The sequence below is a fragment of the Microtus ochrogaster genome, chromosome 21 (assembly GCF_000317375.1).
Source record: "Microtus ochrogaster isolate Prairie Vole_2 chromosome 21, MicOch1.0, whole genome shotgun sequence".
Taxonomy (NCBI): domain Eukaryota; kingdom Metazoa; phylum Chordata; class Mammalia; order Rodentia; family Cricetidae; genus Microtus; species Microtus ochrogaster.
Genome location: NC_022022.1, coordinates 40,169,954 through 40,190,271, shown reverse-complemented (window position 1 = coordinate 40,190,271; position 20,318 = coordinate 40,169,954). Strand labels below are relative to the sequence as shown.

The 20,318-nt window shown below is 39.4% G+C and overlaps 1 protein-coding gene across 6 annotated transcripts in view; it reads left to right on the top strand.

The window, feature by feature from the left end:
• Prkacb (protein kinase cAMP-activated catalytic subunit beta) overlaps positions 1-20,318 on the top strand; it is an 87,444-nt gene that overhangs the window by 28,183 nt on the left and 38,943 nt on the right. Inside the window, exon 1 of one of the 6 annotated variants that reach the window (XM_005357417.3) lies at positions 13,989-14,111. The exons of 2 other annotated variants lie outside the window; for them this stretch is intronic. In XM_005357417.3, the coding sequence (XP_005357474.1) occupies positions 14,102-14,111 (10 nt within the window). In that variant the 5' untranslated portion in view covers positions 13,989-14,101. Of the gene's footprint in view, positions 1-13,988; positions 14,112-14,379; positions 14,692-20,318 lie in introns of those variants that run through there. 3 more of the 6 variants (XM_013350021.2, XM_013350022.2, XM_013350024.2) reach the window with 3 other exon arrangements.

Here is a 20,318-nt window from a genome sequence, read left to right as displayed (position 1 = left end):
TTAGGAGTTTAACATTCCTCAACCAGTTGGAAGAATTTTTTTTCTCTGAATGAAAATTTCTTGGTATGGCTGACAGCCAATAAAATTACAACCTGTGGTTGCCATATGATTGTCTTCCAAAATTTAAATCTGATTTTTTTCTTGTTTTTTTCCAGATGCTAGTGTTTTGAAATGTACTATTTATAGACAGGCACATAACCAGAAATAAATTTGATAAGTAAAACTGGTATGCAAAATTTCTGTAATTCCCCTATGTATTAAACTTAAGTGAGTTAGCAACTTTGAGTTCTTTGAAATTAGTTCAGTTTTTTCTTAGTTATGACATATGTTATCAGTTGTTTTTTGAAAGAGTCTTGTCACATCTAGTCATACCAATTTTGATGAAATGTTAACTGCTTATAAAGATTCATAAAGTCTGTCTATCTAGGCTGACTTCCTGTAAGCTAATTCTAGCATGTTAATATTTGGCCTCTAGTTACATAGGGTTGTAATACATGTTTAACTAGTTTCCCATATTTTGCAAAATACTTATTACCCTGCTCTGTGAACTTTTATACTTCCTGTGCTCATTCCCATACATATTCCTATCAGAATCATAAAAACCTAGAGCCTTTGAGCAGCTGTGGCAAGGTTTAAAATGTGCATCTCTGGCTGAGATGAGTTTGGCAGAGGAAGGCTCGGTAGTGTGCTGTTTTATATTAACAGGAAGCAGCAGTGGTGGTTTGCAAACCCTGCAGACAGGAAGTTTAACACATGCACAGCCCTTAGCTTCTCGATAGGAAGTTGAGCTCCTTCTGGAAACATTCGCAGTGACTTTAAGTGTAAATGCACGTGAATGGCAGCCTACAAAGAACTGCCCTGCAGCCAGCACACGGGCACATCCACAGCCCTCCAGAAACTGGAAGGCTTTGCTAGCCGCCTGTTTCACAGGCACTCCAAAGGCACCGCCAATGACCAGAGAGCAGCTCTGGAGAATGACAGCCTTCGGGTCTCTGAGCAGACTGCCTTATGGGACAGATCAAGTAAGTGTTTTGTTTTGTTTTGTTTTGTTTTGTTTTGTTTTGTTTTGTTTTGTTTTGTTTTGTTTCACCGATACATTGTAATTAGTAGCTAAAGTGTTTGGGGTTTCAGAATCAGAAGTAAAGAACCCAGTTTTGTCTATTGTTTTATGATTTGTAGAAGGACATTTTTCAAAATGATGAGAAATTCCATAAAAACTTAGTAAGTTGAGATGAATCATGTGTAGTTCATTTTTAAAAATTTTATATGACTTCCTTAAGTCAAATATCAATGATAAAATTGTCGTTGATATTCTTATATAATTTCTAATATATGTCGCTGTTGGTGTTTTTACTTTTTATTCTGAGGTACAAAAACAAACAAATATAAACAATGACCTGACTACTTTTCAATTTCTTTTATTTATAACTAACTTTACATTTCGAATGTTACATTTGTTTACAGTTACATTTTATTGGGTTTGTCACCTGTCTTTTAATGAATATGTGAAAGTTATTACAGTTGTTACAGAAAAACCTTCTAAAATAGATTATTAATCTATGTAAAATTGTACATTTGTTACATGATTGAGATCAAAATCTTTCATTTTTGCATTTTATATCATGCATGAATATTACTATAGGCTAAACAAGTTGCTTATTGTATTACATTTCTTCGGAGCCTGTTCAGACTCGGTGTTTCGCTAAATGATTTAGAAGCTTTGATAACATGAAGTGTAAAGGCTGTTTCACATTTAAACAGCACTAGTACCCTGTTCCCACGTTAACTAGGACCCTTCCTGAGGAGCCCACTGCCTTGTGGTTAAGGAGAGCAGTGGTTGCCCTTGTTTGCTGTCATCAAATAGAACTAGAATTTGCCTCTTTGTAGTCATGGATCCCAAAGCAGTTAAGGAAGAAAATTCATTTTTAAAATAAAAAAAAATGTACATGTAGATTGCTCTGAGGAAGCTTAGGCTAAGTTTTATTGCATCAGAATTGTTTTGTAACTCTTTGAAGCTGGTCTAGGGAGAAAGAGAGTGTTTTTGTATAAAACTATCTTTAACACTCTCTCTCTCTCTCTCTCTCTCTCTCTCTCTCTCTCTCTCTGTGTGGGTGGGTGTGGGGGGCAGTGTATGGGGGGTATGTGTGTGTGGGTGTGGGTGTGTGGGTGTGTGGGTGTGGGTGTGTGTGGGTGTGGGTGTGGATGGGTGGAGGGGGCGGGGGTGGAGGAGTAAGTGTGGGGGGGTGTTTTTACCCAAGATTTCCTGCCTCAGCCTCCTGAGTGCTATGATTATAAACCTGCACTATCATGCCCAACTTCTCAAAAGATCTCACTACTTGGATTTAATCGTCACTGCGTAGGAAGTTAGCAGGTCAAGAGTCTCCTGTGTGTCTAGTTCACAGACTGTTGAGAACTGCAGTGGCAGCACAGGCTACCGACCGAGATCTCCACAGCCCGGTGCCTGCTCTGTGAATTTCAGTCTTATAAACTCTTTTGGAGATAGTATGTGTTCTTTAAAAGTATTTCTAGTTTCAAACAAGGAACAAAACCAGTTTCTTTTCTGCATTTGGAAGGAATGTAATAGAATTTAATCATGGAGTTATGTTTGCACTTGACTGAAAGGGCTGGAGGTGTAAGATCTGTATACTTTCTGTAACATCTTTAAATGCAGCAATAGAGTACAGTCTTGTGACAGACACATGACTTCTTTTAGAAAAACAGACTTTAAAATGCTGGGGGTTTTTTTCTCTATTGAAAAGAAAAAAAACAAACAAGGCAGTAGTATCATGGCATACAAATACAATTATGACCAAATGTCATAATTGTAGCTCTATGAATAATGAGCTTGGTAAGAAATGGTTAAGGAGCAACTGAATTCAGTACATGTTCCTCCACCCTCTTCTCCTTTTCATATCCTCAAAATATTCTAATGGGCACTGTGATTTTACATGTAAGGGGAACACAGTAAGCATGGCCTCTTGGCTGTCAGTGTAGACGAGAGGATGCAGAGATAGAAGCTGCAATCCTGCCATCTCTGTACTTCGCTTTATTTATTTTGCGTGATGAAAACATTTTTATTCATTCGTGTATATGCTAACAAAGAGCATTTTAAAAATGCGTCTTTGGGGGTGAGAGTGGAAACGCCTAAGTGTAGAAGTCAGAGGGCAACTTGCAGGAGCTGGATCTTTCTTCCATCATGTCGGTCCTGAGATTGGACTCAGGTCACCAGGTTCGGGGACAAATACCTTCCATCTGAGCCATCTCACCTGGACAAGGAAGAGCTTTTGACAAGAAGGAGTTTTCCGGCAAAAAGCACTGCTGGAAGCTACTTTTGTGGAGGTCACTGTCAGGGCTTGTTTGAGCAGAGAAGAGAAGGCTGGAGCTCCTGACACACCAGGAGAGCATTACTTGAAAAATTAGGTCGTGGACTGTTGAGTAAAGATGGAAGGCTAATTTAGGCAAATATGGTTTTTGTTTTTTGTTTGTTTTGTTTTGTTTTGTTTTGTTTTGTTTTTTTGGTTTTTCGAGACAGGGTTTCTCTGTGGTTTTGGAGCCTGTCCTGGAAATAGCTCTTGTAGACCAGGCTGGTCTCGAACTCACAGAGATCCGCCTGCCCCTGCCTCCCAAGTGCTGGGATTAAAGGCGTGCGCCACCACCGCCCGGCTTGTTTTGTTTTTTTATGTGACTCAGATTGACTCTGGACTCATTATGTAGCCCAGACTGGCCTCCAACTTGCTGTGATCCTCCTGCTTCCCCCTGGGTGTAATAGTCACACCCCTTTCGTTAGAGGACAGATAACAGAAGATGGTAAACTTTAGAGTTCCTCTCTTCTCCAGGGACATTATTTGTAGGGATAGATATAGAACGTAAGCTACAGAGTTGTATCTGTGGGTTTCAGTTTTAACTCTAAATTAACAGTAACTCTTCATTGGTAACTTAATGTATGGAATAGCTATTTTCTTGCATACTTAAGTTCAAAGTAACAACATAGGAATTCTGCTTTTCATCCTGGCTCAGAATAAATGGAGTTATTGACATTCATTGACTTTTCTTCCTAGAAAATTTGTTTTATTTCTTTTTGAAATCTTTTTTGTTGTAATTGCAGTTGTATAAAACTGAAAGTAATAGAAGGGTTGCATGTTGTGAGCCATTGGTTTCTAAACTTAGCAGTGTCTAAGCTGGAGCATTTTAAAGAGCAGTGCGTTGATACCATCAAACTGTTACCTGTCCTTCCTACCCAAGAAGTGCTTGTCGATTTCTGTGGTGGATGCAAGTTCACGTTAGTAAGTGTAGATTTAAATACTGTAATGAATAAGCAAATGATTTCGGATATGAATTTTCTCGATAGAACTAGATAACTCAAGTGACTGTAATAGACTAATTTATCACTTTTACCCTTTTGAAGCATTTTAAACCCAATTTGTTAGTCCCTCGAGTTTGTGTAATTGTAACTTCTAAATTACTTTTTATCTCTTTTCACTCAGCCACTATTTTATGAGCTGATTGATTATTATTGATTTCTATTCATACGAAAAAATCTTTTTGAATATGGATTGTATCCTAGTTTATAAGCTGTGATTATCAGGGTCATAGATGTAGCTCAGAGTTAAGAGCACTTGCTATTTTGCAGAGGACGTGGCTTCAATACCCAGAAGCCACATGACAACTCACAACTGCCTGTAATTCCAGTTCTAGGAGATCCAAAGATATCTTCTGCCTTTCTTAGGAACTAGGCACACATGTGGTACACATACATATATGCAGGAAGCATTCATACACATAATATAAAAATAAGTCTACAATTATAAAGATTTCAAAGAAGATTAGATGATTTTACCCTCAGAAACAAGAGTAAGAAGAGCAGCCAGAAACAATGTAATATTTAAGCCACACTAACATGCAGAATGTTGGGCTGTAATCATAGAAGCCAATAGGAACTCTATTTCTCACCACTTCCAATGTCTGTGTGAGTGCTGCTGGATATGGGGGTAGGCAAGTGATATTTCCATCCCATTAACATAATTTTTTATGGAGAATCATAGTACAACGCCTTAGATAAAGAGCCAAAAGAATTTGAAACATGCAATTCAAAAGTTAATTTGCTTATTCTTCTACAGGGAAGTGCATACTTGGTCTTTAATTAAAGCTAACACTTTTAAAGTTACAGTGAATATGGCAGTTTATAATAGCCAGATAGTGAATAGTGAATTCCCTCTTTTCCTTTTCTTTTCTGTTTTTATTTTTGTTTGTGTTTTGAGCCAGTGTTTTTCTGTGTAGCCCTGGCTGCTATGGAACTTGCTTTGTAGACCAGGCTGGCCTTGAACTCACAGAGATCCTCCTACCTCTGCTTCCTGAGTGCTGGGATTAAAGACATGCACCACCTGGCTGTGATCCCCTTCTTAACGGTATTTGTTTGCAGTATTCTGATGGGATTTCAGGGGTTGGGGCTGTGTTTCTGTTACTCCTCATGTTGTGTCTGTCTGTACAGTTTGATCTTTAACTTCCTGGAAGCATAAGGAGTGTGGTTTCATTCTGACATTGCTACCCTGTTCTCAGTAAATGCTTTATTTATTATCTTAACGTTTTGTATTTTTTTAGGCTTATGCTAATAAAATCTTTCTAACTTGTTCCATTATGGTTTTTGCAGTTTCTTTGAAAGGTTTATGGGTTTTCACTAAAAATACCAAAATACTCACCTGACCCTAGCAAATACTGTATTTCCAGGCCAGGCACTTTCCACTGTTAACTGTGAGTTTTGATCATGACTTTTTAGTAATAATTCAAGTAATCAACAGTTACATTTACATCATTTACAATAGTTACATCATATTTCTTTGTATCCAGATGGAGCTGATCTCCCATTCTTCCCTCAAACTCAAATACTTACCTACTTCCTCTTTCTATTAATTCCTTTTCCTAGATGTTTTATACCACTGGGATTTTATAGCATATAACGTCTGTTTCTGACATCTTTCATCTGTGTTGCAGAATGTGTCAATAGTTGCTTCCTATTTGTTGCAGAATCTACTGTGTTGGGTGACAAATTTGCTTTATCTGGTCTGTTTTATGATTGACTAAAATAGTATTGTTTCTAGATTTTTGGCTATTTGGATGATACCATAAATATTTAAAAGCAAGTCTGTGTAGACAGTTCTTTCTTTCTTTCTTTGAGTAAGTATATAGGGTAGAGTGGGAATGAAATGATTGTGTCGTACATTTTCATGCTCTTCAGGAATGGCCAGTGTACTTTCCCACAGTAGCTGTACCGTGTCATACTTCACCTGTGATGTAAGAGTCCAGTTTCTTCGTGTATTCGTCAGGATTTGGTATGGTCAGTCTCATGGAGTATAGACAGTTTGAGGTTTGAACTGGTATTTTGCAGGATGGTGTTAGCTTCTCTGTCCATAATAACTAGTGGCATTGGTTTATTTTGTATTCTTAGAAACCATTTGTGTATCTGGTTTGGATATTGTGTACTTAAATATTTTGTTCACTTTCAAAATTAAATTGCCTTCTTTTTCTAAGTCTTAAGAGCCCTGTATATATTCTGAATCCAGATTCTTGTGAAGGTTTGTAATTTGCAAACCTTTGCTCTTGGCTTCTGTCTGTGAGGAGGGGAGGTTTGGCACTTCAGTCAAGTCAGCGCTGTCTTTCCTTCCTTCGCACGTTGTGCCTTTCGTGCCAGACCTTAGGACATCTTTGTCTCACCAAAGCCATTGGTTTTGTTAATCTGTTCTTTCTCCTATAAATCTGCCTATATTTTCAGTTCTGTATTTGCTCTGAATTATGGGGGGGGGGAGGAGAGAGAGAGAGAGAGATTGAATCTGTTTTTTGGGTTTTTTTTTTTGTTTGTCTTTTTGTTTTTTTTCGAGACAGGGTTTCTCTGTAGCTTTGGTGCCTGTCCCAGAACTAGCTCTTGTAGACCAAGCTGGCCTCAAACTCCCAGAGATTCATCTGCCTCTGCCTCCCGAGTGCTGGGATTAAAGGCGTGCGCCACCACTGCCCGGCGATATTCTGGTTTTTATTATTTTATTTTTTACAAAAACTTTCCTTACTGCATTGAACTGTCTTAATTCCTTTACCAAAACTCACTGAGAACTATATATGTTTGTTTTTATGCCAGCCACATTGATTTGGTCACAGTGAGTTTAAAGTAAGTTTTGAAACCAAGTAGTGTATTTCCTCTAATTTTGTTCTTTTACCAAAATTATTTTAGCTATTCAAAGGCTTTGTCTTTCCATACAATTTCTGGATCAGCTTGTCCGTTTCTAAAGCAAAGCCTGCTGACGTTTCTGGATACTCTGGAAGCTATGGGTGATTTGGGAGGAATTGTCGTCATACGGTGACATGCCTCTCCATGTCTTCAAGTGACAGAGTTCATATCTGAGATCTTTATTTCTACTAATGTTATTGCGAATGAAACTCTTCATTAATTTCACTTTGGGGTTCTTTCCTGTTTTTTTATAATTATTTTTAGTAGTTTCTTTGTAAGTTTAGATTCTCTAAAGATCGGATCATGTTGTCTTCGCATAAAGCTTCTCACGTGTGTGAATATCTTTAGTATTTCCCTTCCTGCCTTTGGCTTTACACAGTTTATGCCTATGAGTGCTTTGTGCCCGGTCTTAGGAGGAAGACAGTCGGTCTTTCACTCTCAAATGTGATGTACACTGCTGGAATCTTCTCTCCACCCTCAGTCTGAAAAAGGCCCCTGGAGGCTCACCTGTTGAGAGGAATTATGGCTGTTGGAGTTCTCAGACTTCTGTTGCTGCACATGCGTGGTCATGCTTGTCCTTTGTTCTGTTAACGTGTTTTTTTTTTTATTAGCTGATTTTTCAGTGTGGAACAATCTTGCTCCATGGCCTTGGAGTATAATTTCTATTACAGACGTGCAGGGTTTGGGCAGAGATCTTTCCGTCAGTGGAGTATACTGAGTGGTAGTTTGCTTTAGGTCTTTGCCCAGCTTGACTTTCAGCCCTCAGAAAATGAGTCACAAGTGTTCTTTGCTCTGAATTCTGTATAATTCTGAATACTCTGTGCTTGTTAAAATTGGTGTTATACTTGATAACTTCAGAGTACTTATTCAGGAACCCATTTGGATTTTAGCTTTCAATTATGGAAGAAAAACTAAATTATTCTGATATTTTTATTTCTACTTCTTTCTGGGTTAGCTTTTGGTAATTTGTAACTTTTAAATAATTTATCCATTTCATTCATCTTAATTCTGGTAATTTGTATTTTTTACTAATTTATCTAAGTCATCTTATATGCTTGGTCTGTGTCTGTTTCTGTTGCTGTGAAGAGACACCGTGACCAGGGCAGTTCTTATAAAGAAAATATTTAATGGGGTAGCTTAGTTTCAGAGGTTCAGTCCATTGTCATCATAGTGGGACAAGGTGGCACACAGGAAGACATGGTGCTAGAGAAACTGAGGGTTTTACATCTTTTTTTTTTTTTTTTTTTTTTTTTTTTTTTTTTGGTTTTTTGAGACAGGGTTTCTCTGTGGTTTTGGAGCCTGTCCTGGAACTAGCTCTTGTAGACCAGGCTGGTCTCGAACTCACAGAGATCCACCTGCCTCTGCCTCCCAAGTGCTGGGATTAAAGGCGTTTGATATGCAGGCAACAGGAAGTAATCTGAGATGCTGGGCATGGCTTGAGCATATATGAGACCTCAGAGTGACATACTTTCTCTTACAAGACCATACCTACTCCAGCAAGCACACCTCTTAATAGTGCTACTCCTTTTGGGCCCATTTTCTTTTAACTACCGCAGTATGAAATTACCAATAATTTTTTTTAAATAATCTTGTTTCTCTAGCCTTTGTGATGATGCTGTTTTTATTCTTTAATTCAGTCATTAGTAATTTTGTCATATTTAAATGTTCCTCAGTCTAGTATTACTGTAGTTCTGTATTATTGGTGAGTGTTGCATTTTTCAAACCCTTTCAATTTTATTAATCCTTTCTTCTGTTTGTGCTACTTTCCCCTTTAAGAAATAAACAAAATGGAAGAAATTATCACCTGGTAGTCACCCATGATCTTGTATTTTCACAGTTGGTTCATAGTAGGCAACACAGTTCTATGAGATTGTGGGACCTCTTAGACATAGGACACCTGTAGCCAATATGGATTCCTGGGAGCATCCCAAAAATGGTTGTATGTCATTTCCTTGCTGTGCACAATGTTTCCTTATTTCCCTTGCAATGTCTTTGTCATTCCTTGCCCAGGATTTTAGGATTTCAAACATCTTTCTGTTGTTGATTCTTTAATTATGCTCTTAAAAATTATTGACTGTATCCATTTAGCATATGTGTATGTGTGTGTCTGTGTGTGAGTGATATGTGCATGCCGTGGCACAGATATGGAAGTCAGGACCAACCACTTCCAGGGAGTTGTTTCTCTCTCTTTGTGGAACTTTGGGATAGAACTCAGGTCATCAGGTTTGGTGCCAGATGCCTTACCACTCCGCTATCTTGTGAGTCCTGAATAACTTGATAAAAGACTGTATTTTAAAAGGTTGAGAGCCTTTTGAATGAATCATCTACTTTGTTGTCTTACATGTGAAAACAGAGCATTTCCATCTACGTTATAAAAGAATCACATTCTCCTGACTTATGGCGCTATCTTTTATGGATTGTTTAAGGCATTATGCAAATTTAGTTTATCCTTGCTCACTTCCTGTCTAGTGTTTCTAAGATTTATTAAGAAGAGAGTTTTGAAATCACAAAGTCTAGTCATGCTTCACATTGCTGAGCTTCAGTGAATAGTGAACCACCTCTGTGGCAGTAGCTCCTTTAGATCATGGAGCTGAAACATTTGTATTGCGTAGTGACTCTGTAGCTGTCGTAATTCCATAGTTCAATGCATTGTTCATGTGTTTATAGAAATACTGCCATCAACAAATCTGCTCTGATAGTTGTGTAAAGGTGCAGCACATGTAATTGTAGATCCATGTAATGCATGGTAATGAGAGTGAACAGACTTGTTGCTGGCTCATGTGTTTTTTGTGCTACACTGTTATTTTAGAACATACTCTCTGTTTATGTATTAAGAGTCTCTTCTGAAGCAGTACACAGGCTATGTGAGCAGCAACCTCGTATAGCTCACACTGCATTGCTGTACGGCATGATTTTCTCTTGCGTTTGAGTCAGTCTCTTATCGCCATGCTCATCATGCACCGTAAACATACGGAATACCTTGCCACTGTTGCCAGTAAGAGGCCACATCACCTGACCTGAATGAAAGAAGTAACTAAGGACTACATAGATGGGAAATCAGTGAGGTCATTGCTTGTTAGTTACGTGTTCCATTCTGCTGTGACTGTGATCGTGACGAACAAGAGCAACCAGACAGAAACTGTGGAAGCAATGAAATGAGCGGAGATTCCAGAAAGGACCCTCTCACATTTGTTTCCCTCTCAACACCACGGGGTTCTTAACAATCACATTTGCAGTGTAGAAAGGAAAACCTGGATTTTACAATGAGGTTAGATTTTCTACTAGCTCTGTAAACATGATTAAGAATTTACTGCAGACTTGAAAGTGAGTGTATCTAGGTGCAGACATGAAGACAACTGAGGCTTTAGGGAACCCCACAGTGAGCTGGTTGTAGAGGAAAACTGTGCCAGGCATCTGGTGGAGCAGCTCCGACAGAGCAGGACTGCACAGTGGCTTAGGTGTGTCGGGGGAGGGGCTCTGTCTAGGTGTGTGAGCACTCCCTGACATGTGAACAACAGAGTTGTCACAGACACATTCCGTACACTGTATCCCTGCTGTAACAGCACACGAGCGTAGTTATTAAATCACCTAATTCTCCTTTAAGTCTGTCTGTGTCCACATTACAGTGGCTCTTCTGCTCAGTACAGATATGTACCCAGTAGTTACTCCCGAGATATGTTGGCTTTATAATGCATGGTCTTTTGTTTCTCTAATATTATCAATGAAATGATTTACCAGTATCAGTGTAGACACCACAATGTCTCCTGGTTATTATTGTGGTGAGGTGTCTTTATCCCTTTTCCTTTGTTCCTGTTTCTATTTGCAGACTTAAAGTGTCTCTTACAGATGACATTTATGTGAACCTTGCTTCCTAATCAGGTTGATAATTGCTGCTTTTCATTTGTTTCTTTCATTACATTTAATGTAATTGTTGACATGATGGGTTTATATCTTGTTTTATTGATTTCTGTTTTATAGATTTTGTTCTTATTGTTGATCCTATTTTCCATTTATAATGCCTTCATTTTTATTAAGCAAACACAATTACATCATTTGAAAGCCTCTGTTGATCTTTTTAACTGTTAAAATATTTTTAATATACTCTTCTTGGTTTTTAATGATTTTATATAGTAACAGTCTTCTTCAGTATATAATTGGCATCATTTCTAGTAAAATAGAACAACTTTGCACTAATACAATAAATTTATTGTCTAAATATAATATTTTCATTGTACATTTTGTGAACTCATACCTAGCAGGTTTAAGATTTGATACTCAGCATCATGCATGCACTACATATGTAAGAAGACTATGTATAACCATTATATGTGTCTAGATGCACACATTTGTATATAGATTTTTCCTTACTGGTTTGCCGTTTCCCGTGTTCTGAGGACTCGCTTGTGCATTTCTGCTTGTAGTACGTGTCCTCTGTTGTATCTTACACTTTTTTGGACAGTAGTTTTCCTGGATACACAGTTCTTACTGCGCGGTTCTGTTTCTTATTTCTCCTAGCGTTCCTGTGCATCATCTCACTGTCTCCTAGTCACTTACTTCTAAAGAGACGCTAACACTCACTGCATGCTTTCCCTTGTACCTGAGCACTGGTTTGTCTCTTCCTGCTTTGAAATTTTTTACTTGGTCTTTATTAACCTCTTGACTATGAGGTTTCTAGATGTGGGTCTTCCTGTTTGTTCTACTTGGTATTAGCTTAACTATTTGTTTCACATGGTTTATGAACTCTGGGTTATTTTTTTTTTCAAATTAGGGCATTTTCAGTCATTATTTCTTTAAACATTTTTCCAGCCAGTCTTTGTTCTTAGTTCCTATTAGATGTGTGTTGGACCCTCTGTTGTTCTTTTGAAAAACTACAACTCCCAGACTCCTCCTGGACTATGGATACCTGTGTGCACACCTGCACGCAGGTATGGGACATCCTTCCCAGATACCCTTGCGCTCCCCGTTAAAAGGCAGGGCCACACGAGGCTCTCTCTCGTTTGTCTTTCCTCGTGTGTCCTGCATGTCGCTCTGCCTTTCTGTGTTTCCCTCCCCCATTAAAGTGGACCCACGTGGGAGCCGCCGTGTAGTGTCTGTGTTTGTTCTGCCGTGTGTGTCTGTCCTGTGCCCCGTGTTCAAGAAGAACACCCCTGCATTTATTATTTTTTTTTAAGAAGAACACCCTCGGTATTAAATATAGTTCTAAGACTGTTTCCTTTTCTTGATATTGTTCATATTTCGAGTCTATCTATCTTCAGCTCACATTTACAGGTTAGATCTTTTCTGCTTCTGAAATGTGATGTCAGAATTATAGTGAGTTACATTTTTCATATTGACTTACCAGGTCTCTACTTTTTGTTTTTCATATTTCCCTTTCTGTATTGAAATTCCCATCTGTTGTATCATTCTCATCAACTCTTTGAACAGTTCCCCTTCATTTCGTTCAACATTTTACTAAATGTTTGCAAATATTTTCTAAATTGTACATAAATCCCAGTTCTGGGACAGTTTCTGTTAACTACTTGTTCTTCTCATTATGAATTATATGGGTTTGGGCAAAAATCAAGTCCTTAAAATGAGATATTTGTAGTAGCTCTATACTTGGCTTAATTTTTTTGCTTCAATAATTGGTCTTTTTATTTAAACATCTTTAGTCCAGTTTGTAGATTTAGTGTCCTTCATGGTTTGTGCTGCTCGTCTCTAAATTCTGATTTTATGTAATTTACTCTTGGTTTATCTCTTGCCCTGAGTCCCAGAATTCAGTTGATATACACCGTCAGAGGGCGTGCTGGTGGAGCTGTGCGGAGGGGGGCAGCACACGTGTGGGCCATGGAGCTTTACATTTGGGATCTCAAATGGGGGTCATAAAGTCCTATGTATCCAGTGACTTTTAGAGAGTTTAGCTCCTTTCTGTCTTCTCTCTATTTCCTTCCTAAACCTCTTGCTAGACCATCCGTCTGCTGTCCATTTCTGCAGGGCATTTAGCTAAAGGAGCTGGGCATTTCCCCACTGACTCCTCACTTACAGTTTGCCTTCTCACGTATAGTATTACATGTGGGGCTTCGGGCCTTCCTCTGGCAGGGCCTGTAAGCCTCCCAGGCCAAACTGGAGGGATCTGAGCGGACAAGGAGCCGCAGACTTCAGTGTTCTTCCCGAGAGCGCTGTGGTGCCTCCTGATGTCTCTCAGCTTGTCTGTGCTTAATCTGTACCAGAGCAGTGAACCTCCTTTCCAGCAGTTTTGTCCAGCTTGCTAGTTGTTTCTTGGGGAAGGCTCCTGACTGAGTGTCCATCATCACAAGTCCTGCCTCTCCTGGCAACTTTAAAGGGGCGGCTGCTTCACCTGCTGAACTTCTGCCTCACAGACATGGTTCTCGAGGCCCTTTGGGTCATTAGTGGTACAGACCTTAGGTCTGTGAGATTAGCACAACCCACTCGTCATGCAATCCAGCCTCCCCACTTTTCCGTACAATCTGTGCTCAGAGTCCTGTTTAATGGGAGGAATGTCACACATGAATAATGATTACCAGTAAATTTATTTTGTGTTGTCTTTTTCTTAAATATTATCTGGTTAATATCAGATACTTAATGCTGAATTTAATGAAAATTTACAAATATTATTCCCTGATTTTCCTTTATAAAAGCAGGTTATATTATGCCTCTCCTATGATACAGAATGTATAAATGGTTAATATTTGTGCTGCAGTATAGCTTTTGGCTCATGAAAAATGAAAGCTGTCAGCGATCTGGGCAATAAGATTCATCGCCAATAGTCACTAGCAACAGCACAGAGCACTCTAATCACGGTGAGGTCTGCAGCTAGCAGTACGAGCTGCTGTAATGACAGGCATCTAGGTGCAGTCATTCTGCCGTTTGCTCCTCGCCGGATTCAACATGGGATTGTGTGAGTATGGGAAGAAAAATCTTTAAAATATCTTTGAAAGATGTATAAAAAGGGTAGTTCAGTGCTTAAGTGTATAGAATATTGTAGTTTGGAGATCGTGTTGCCCTAAAATAAAAAGGCATTTTGTTTTGGTTGATTGAAGCTTTAGGAAAGCTACCTCTTGGTTAGAGGAAACCGATAATGCTGGTCTAATGTTGCCGTGGTAACAACTTGTGCTGTTACAATTGAGAATACCGTATACATTCTGGTTCGCGTTTTCTTCCTGCCATTTTGAGTGATTCTGGAGGGGTATGAAGAAAGCTAGGATGGCTAGCTTGGGGGGAAAGAAACGCTAACCCTGATTACATAAAACATCTTTGGCATATTCTGTTATCTAGGGGTACCTCCTACTGGGCATTTAGGCTTTGCTTGTGGGGGCTTTTCTTTTTAAAACAAAAGAGAGCTCTTGGTGTTCTGTTGCCTGCTCCAGCGAATGTGTTTACACCATCGCTCTGCCTCCGGAGATTAGCATAACTCCCTTTGCTGCTGGGCTGTTGTTCTGAGCAATATGCTCTGGAGAGGTTGGCTGTCATCATGAATGGTAAGTATGGTCTCGCAGACTCTTCGGCTATATATATTTTTTTAAAATGTTTAACTGCAAGAGGAAAAGGTATTTATGTGGAGACTGTGGTAAATGACGTTTGTGTCGATGCTTTTAAAGTAGACATTATTGTAAAGTGCCTTTAAAAGCCATTGAGAACTATAAACAATAACAGTGTTGGTAGCCCAGCATTCCATTTCTGATGTCTTCATGGTTTGATTTCTTGTATTCACTGGCACTGCTGTTGTTGACTGTGTTGTGTGGTAAATTAATAAGTAGAAAACCAATGCAGCACAAAGAGGTTTTTATTTTAGTATATGATGCTTGAGATAATCATATTTAACTTGACTTTAATTAGTTTTGTTATCCAAAAACTATTTTTTGTTGGCTTCTTTGGGGCTCTATTTTTAAATTCTAATCCTGAAAAATAAGATGCTGCCAAAATTTTATAGATTTTTGGGGGGTTGCTTTTAATTATAATTGGTTTAGAATAGTGAATTAAGGATAAAATAAATAAATGTGTTTTGAATCTGGAGGCTTTGTTAAAATTATTTTAGGAAAATTATTTATGAGACTATATACATTTGTGAAAATGAATCTTTTGCTGTGATTATTCATTTTTCTAAGCATGTCCAAAAGTGCTTTTATTTATTTTTTCGAGAAAATCTGCTGTAGTATGTACTGCAGCTTATCACAGAGCAGGGGCTGTTCACTTCAAGCAAACCTGCAGCTAAAAATAGACATGCTGCTGCTGTCAGTGAGTGTTTGCTTAGAGCATCGCTCCTTAGCATCTCTGCCGAGGTGGAAAGACTGGGCCAGGTGTCACTTCCAGAGCATTATGTGACCCTGTGATAACAGGGTTTACACTTAAGACATTTGGGATTAGGTTCCGAATCAGAAAGATTTGGGATTTTATGGTATAGTGAAGAAATACAAAGCCAAAGAACCTTTCTTCCATAAGTAGTGATGACTTCATTATAGCCAGGAAACACTCCTTATCCTGCTGCAGTAGCGCTGTTCATGCTGTAGAGTGCATTCAATACAGAAGGGATTGTTTTCTATGTACAATGTTAAGACTCTACTGGACAGTTATATTCTTGTTTCCAGAGTAGCTATTTCTGACCTAACCCTTGAAATCTGGGCTGATACTGTGAAATCAATATGTTGACTTTTCTAGGATTTCTACAGATATGAAACTGCATAGACCTGGTTGTCTTTATTTAGTTGAGTAAAGCCATGTTTCCTTTGAAAGCTCGCACATAACCTTAGCATCTTCAGCCACCACTGTGGTGTTGTGGGGATCTTACAGTCTGATGTGTTTAGCTGAAGACATTGCTGCTGCTCCTTGCTTGTTTTATTTTTCTTTTAAGAAAGCTCTGGGTTAAAGTAGTTCATTACGTGTTCTTGTATGTGATTTAACAGCCTTTTCTACTACACTAAGTGTGGAATAACAAATGGACATGGGCTTTTTCGAGAATGTTCAGTCTCAAATAATTTCACTCATGCTGTGACTGAATGCTCTAGCCATTTCAAAATATAGAAAAATACAAAAGAATGTGGCTTCATTAGTGAAAATAGTCAAATATTGGGCCTTTTTATCTGAGTCTGGAATTACAACATGATGTTTGTGTGTGTGGTACACACACCGAGCTATGTTTGTGGAAAGAGCTGTAAAACTATTCCTTTCTACTTCCAGATGATTAGATATTCGTCTTCTCTGGAAATCTGGCTCTGGCCTTCTCAGTGCTGTGTTTTCTGAGTGATCTCATCTAGGCTTGCGCCTCTGTCACTACCTGAAACATCCATTCCAAGAGTCTGTTTGTTCTTTCTCTCTGAACGTCTGGCTGTTTCGTCATCTTGGGTCCACACTTCTTTTAATGACCCCACAACAGAATCTTGGGGCTGTTTATAACTCCTGACCCCGAGCTGTGTATTTGATCATTTAGTTCTGTTGATCGTACATCAGGTCTTCTCCAGACAGTATCACCAGGAAGGCCTTTGGCGCTGGTCATTCCATCTCTCCTGTCAGCACCATTTTCTGACTAACTTGCTGTCTCCTCCCAAGCTTCCAGTGTCTCTTCAGGTGACTCTCCACACTGAATTTGAAATGGAAATAAGTCCATTTCTTAACCCAGTGTGAAACTTGAAATTCTGTAATTGCCACTGAACTAGAGATTAAACTCCGTAGCAGGCCAGGAGAGACAGCTTTCCCTCCTGGCCTCTGCATATGAGTACCTCCAAGGAATGCTCTTCCATATTTATGTTCTTGTAGACATCATGAGGATCACTCTGTGCAGGACTCCATTACAAACTCTGCCAGTGATGTTTCTTTACCTTCAAGCAAATTTATGATGTGTAACAATATTTTTTAAAAACGGAAATTATATATTTACCTGAGAGTTCCTGATCTGGAGCTCCTAAGTGAAAGCCTTCCTTTGGCCATATATGTACTTCTACTAGTTATTACAGTGTCCCAAGTGAAGCAAGGAAGCCAAGTTAGAAGGCTACGTGAATGACCAAGTAATATTCATTAGTTATGAATCTGAACCCGTGTTATATTACCAGGGAACATATCAGCTGTATGAGCTGTTTCAGAAAACACAGTAATCACAGTGTTCATATGTCTGTCTTGAAACATGAAGACAAAAATGATGCAGAGACTAAATTGTACTTATCTACTCTTTCGTCTCTCTGGCATTAAAAACTGCCTGTAAATGTAAAAAGAGCCTTTACTGTCCTCTTTTAAGTGTTTTTTTTTTTTATTTGGTGAAGATTTTCTCCTATTAAGCAAATTTTGTGAAGAAATTCTAAAGGAATTCTCCCAAAACTCTGTTGAGTTCCATGAAGCCCTTTGACTAGAAGTACAGAGCCTTCTCGGGCAGGAGCAGTGTACACAGACACAGGTGTTGTCAGGATGCCCAGGTGTTGAGTTCCAGGCAAAGGTAACGAAGCTTTGACAAGGACCAGCACTGGGACAGGTGAGGGAGCCTGGATCATAACACCTTTCTTGGTTTTGCTTCTAAGATCACATGACTTTCATTTTCTCTGGTCTGATATTCTAGCATCACAGTATGTAACATAGGTTTCTGTGGTGTTTGTGCAAGATGGAGCTGAGTCATCTGACAGATGCAGCTGCTATGCTCTCCTGGCTCACATACCTACAACAGAACCAATAACACCTTTTCAGAACCCTCAGTGAAGAACAGGAGGGGGCGGGCGGAAGCCTTTGTTAATGGGTGCTTGGTTACAACTCGATGAGGGAAGGAAGCACTGGTGTTCTGCTCACAGTAGGGGGCAAGAGATGATGATCCTGCATTTTGTTAATTCAGTGGAGAAAATTTTTATGCTCTCACTGCAAAAATAAGGCATTTGAGGAAACAGATATGCTCCCCCTGAGTTGCACATTATACACTGTATCTATAGAAACACCATATGCACACAGTAATTATGGACAGATCTTATGTGTCAATATAGAAAGCTTCTAGGTGAGCTTGCATCTTGGTCTAACTTAATTGAGCGTGAATCTGAAGAAGAAAGCTTGATATTCTGTGGTTCCCAGAAATGCTACAGACCTGACAGGAGTAAGCAGCTGGTTGATTTCTTTTTCTTATGTTTGACTGAAAACGTAAGACCAAACCTGTGAGAGCAGTTCAGCAGTCCTGCAGTTGAGGAAGGGCATTTTCCCAGAAATGGCCTAGACCAGATGATGGTCACCCTCTAAAGTCTGTTTTACTCTGGAGTATTTGTCTCTAAGAAAGAGAAAGAAGCGTTCACCTTTCCTATCTTCCCAGGATGAGGCCTGTGGAAAGGCTACCCTTTGCTTTGGCGCACAAGCAGCTCTATTGGGACAGCCAAGAATTCATTAGGTCATTGCAAAATGAAAAGACGGCCTTTGTTTTCCTAGTATGACAGGGTTTTCTGTTGATGTGCCTGGCATCAATAACCAACAAGTTTCCTGTAGTCCTGAATACTTACATACTTCCTTCATGTTGTGTGAGTGTTTTTACCTTGAATATGCACTACGTGCGTACAGTAACCAGAGGCCATGAGAAGGCATTGGATCTCCTGGAATTGGAGTTTTAGATGGTTATTAGCCTTCATGTGAGTGCTGAGAACTGAACCTGGGTCCTCTGCAAGAGCAGCCAGTGCTCTCAACTCCTGAGCCATCTCTCCAGCTCCTACAACCACTGAAAGTTGCTGGATTATTTAATAATGTATGTGCAGACAGACAAAAATATCCAAGAACTTAATTCTAATAGCACCTACAATAGGAGGTGAGAAAAAATTTAAAAAAAAAATTAGCTACCTTATTTTAGATCATGTGTGAAGATTTTAAAAGCTTCCCATCATTTATGGATAAAGCAAAGTAACAATTTAGAGCCTAATAGAAGGGGCAATACATGATTAAAGAATGAAATCACAGCCTTCAAGAGAAAAGAATGAACTCATATTTAGAAATATTTGTTTAAAAAAACCTACAGAGAGCATCTGAACTAGTTCTTCAGTATTTCGAATGAATACTAAATAGGAAGGAAGAAACCAGATAAACCTAGAGGGGCTGGAGAGATGACTCAGCAGTTATGAGCGTTGGCTGCTCAACCTTTGAGTTCAAGTTCCAGCACCCACATCAGGGAGCATATGATTTCACCAGGTCCGAAAGCATACTTATGTGTGCATGTCCTCACAATACACATTGATATTTGCATACACATTCATAATAAGATGACTCTTTAAGAAAATAACAGAAGACTAGGATGAAAAGAAGGGGCTAAAATCAGCCAAGGGTAGAAAAGCAGCATCATGTTGTGATCCAGAAAGATTACAAGAAAATGCACCTGGTTCTTGGAAGGTAGCCAGCAGGCTGCATTAGACCAGGGCATCCCATGACTGGTCGTGGTCGGAAAGTGGATTAACTAGCTTGATAAGCCCTTCCAGAATGTGACGGACATGATCAAGATAAAGCTTCCGGTTGCTCAGACTGGGGAGCCTGCTCCATGGGTAAGAGATCTGTGCAAGCATGAGGGAGGGTGTGAGCTTGGAATCCAGGACCCACATAAAAGCTCAGCAAGGTTTCATGTGCCTGTAACCCCAATACCTAGGGTGGAAACAGGTGGCCAGCCATTAGAGCCAAGACAACTTCCTTGTGGTTCAGACAATAACTCTGTCTCAAAGCAATAAGGTCGGGGTAGGGATCTGCACGGGCATCTGCACTCACGCTTGCACACACGTGCATGCACCGCAAACGTAGTCATCCAAAAATGAATGTAAATACGTGAAACTTTGAGATGGGAGCCAGATGTGATGGTGCAGTCAGCAACCTAGGCTCGGGAGCAGGAGGCGAGTCTTGGTTCTGCAGCCAGATACTGCTTCAAAATATACAGCGCAGCCACTGGTGCAGCAGAAATGAGAGCCTATGAAATGAAGAGAACTCTGTTAGATAGAAGGAGGTCATTCTGCAAATTTAGAGCAGTGCTCACACGGGGCAGTAGTAACAGTAGAAAGAACAGGTTTTGGTGGTGGTAGTGGTTTTTAATTAATTAAGCAAACATGCTTTTCGTTTTGGTGCCAGGGACTTCTAGCACTTACCACCACCACCACCACCACCACCACCACCACCACCACCACCA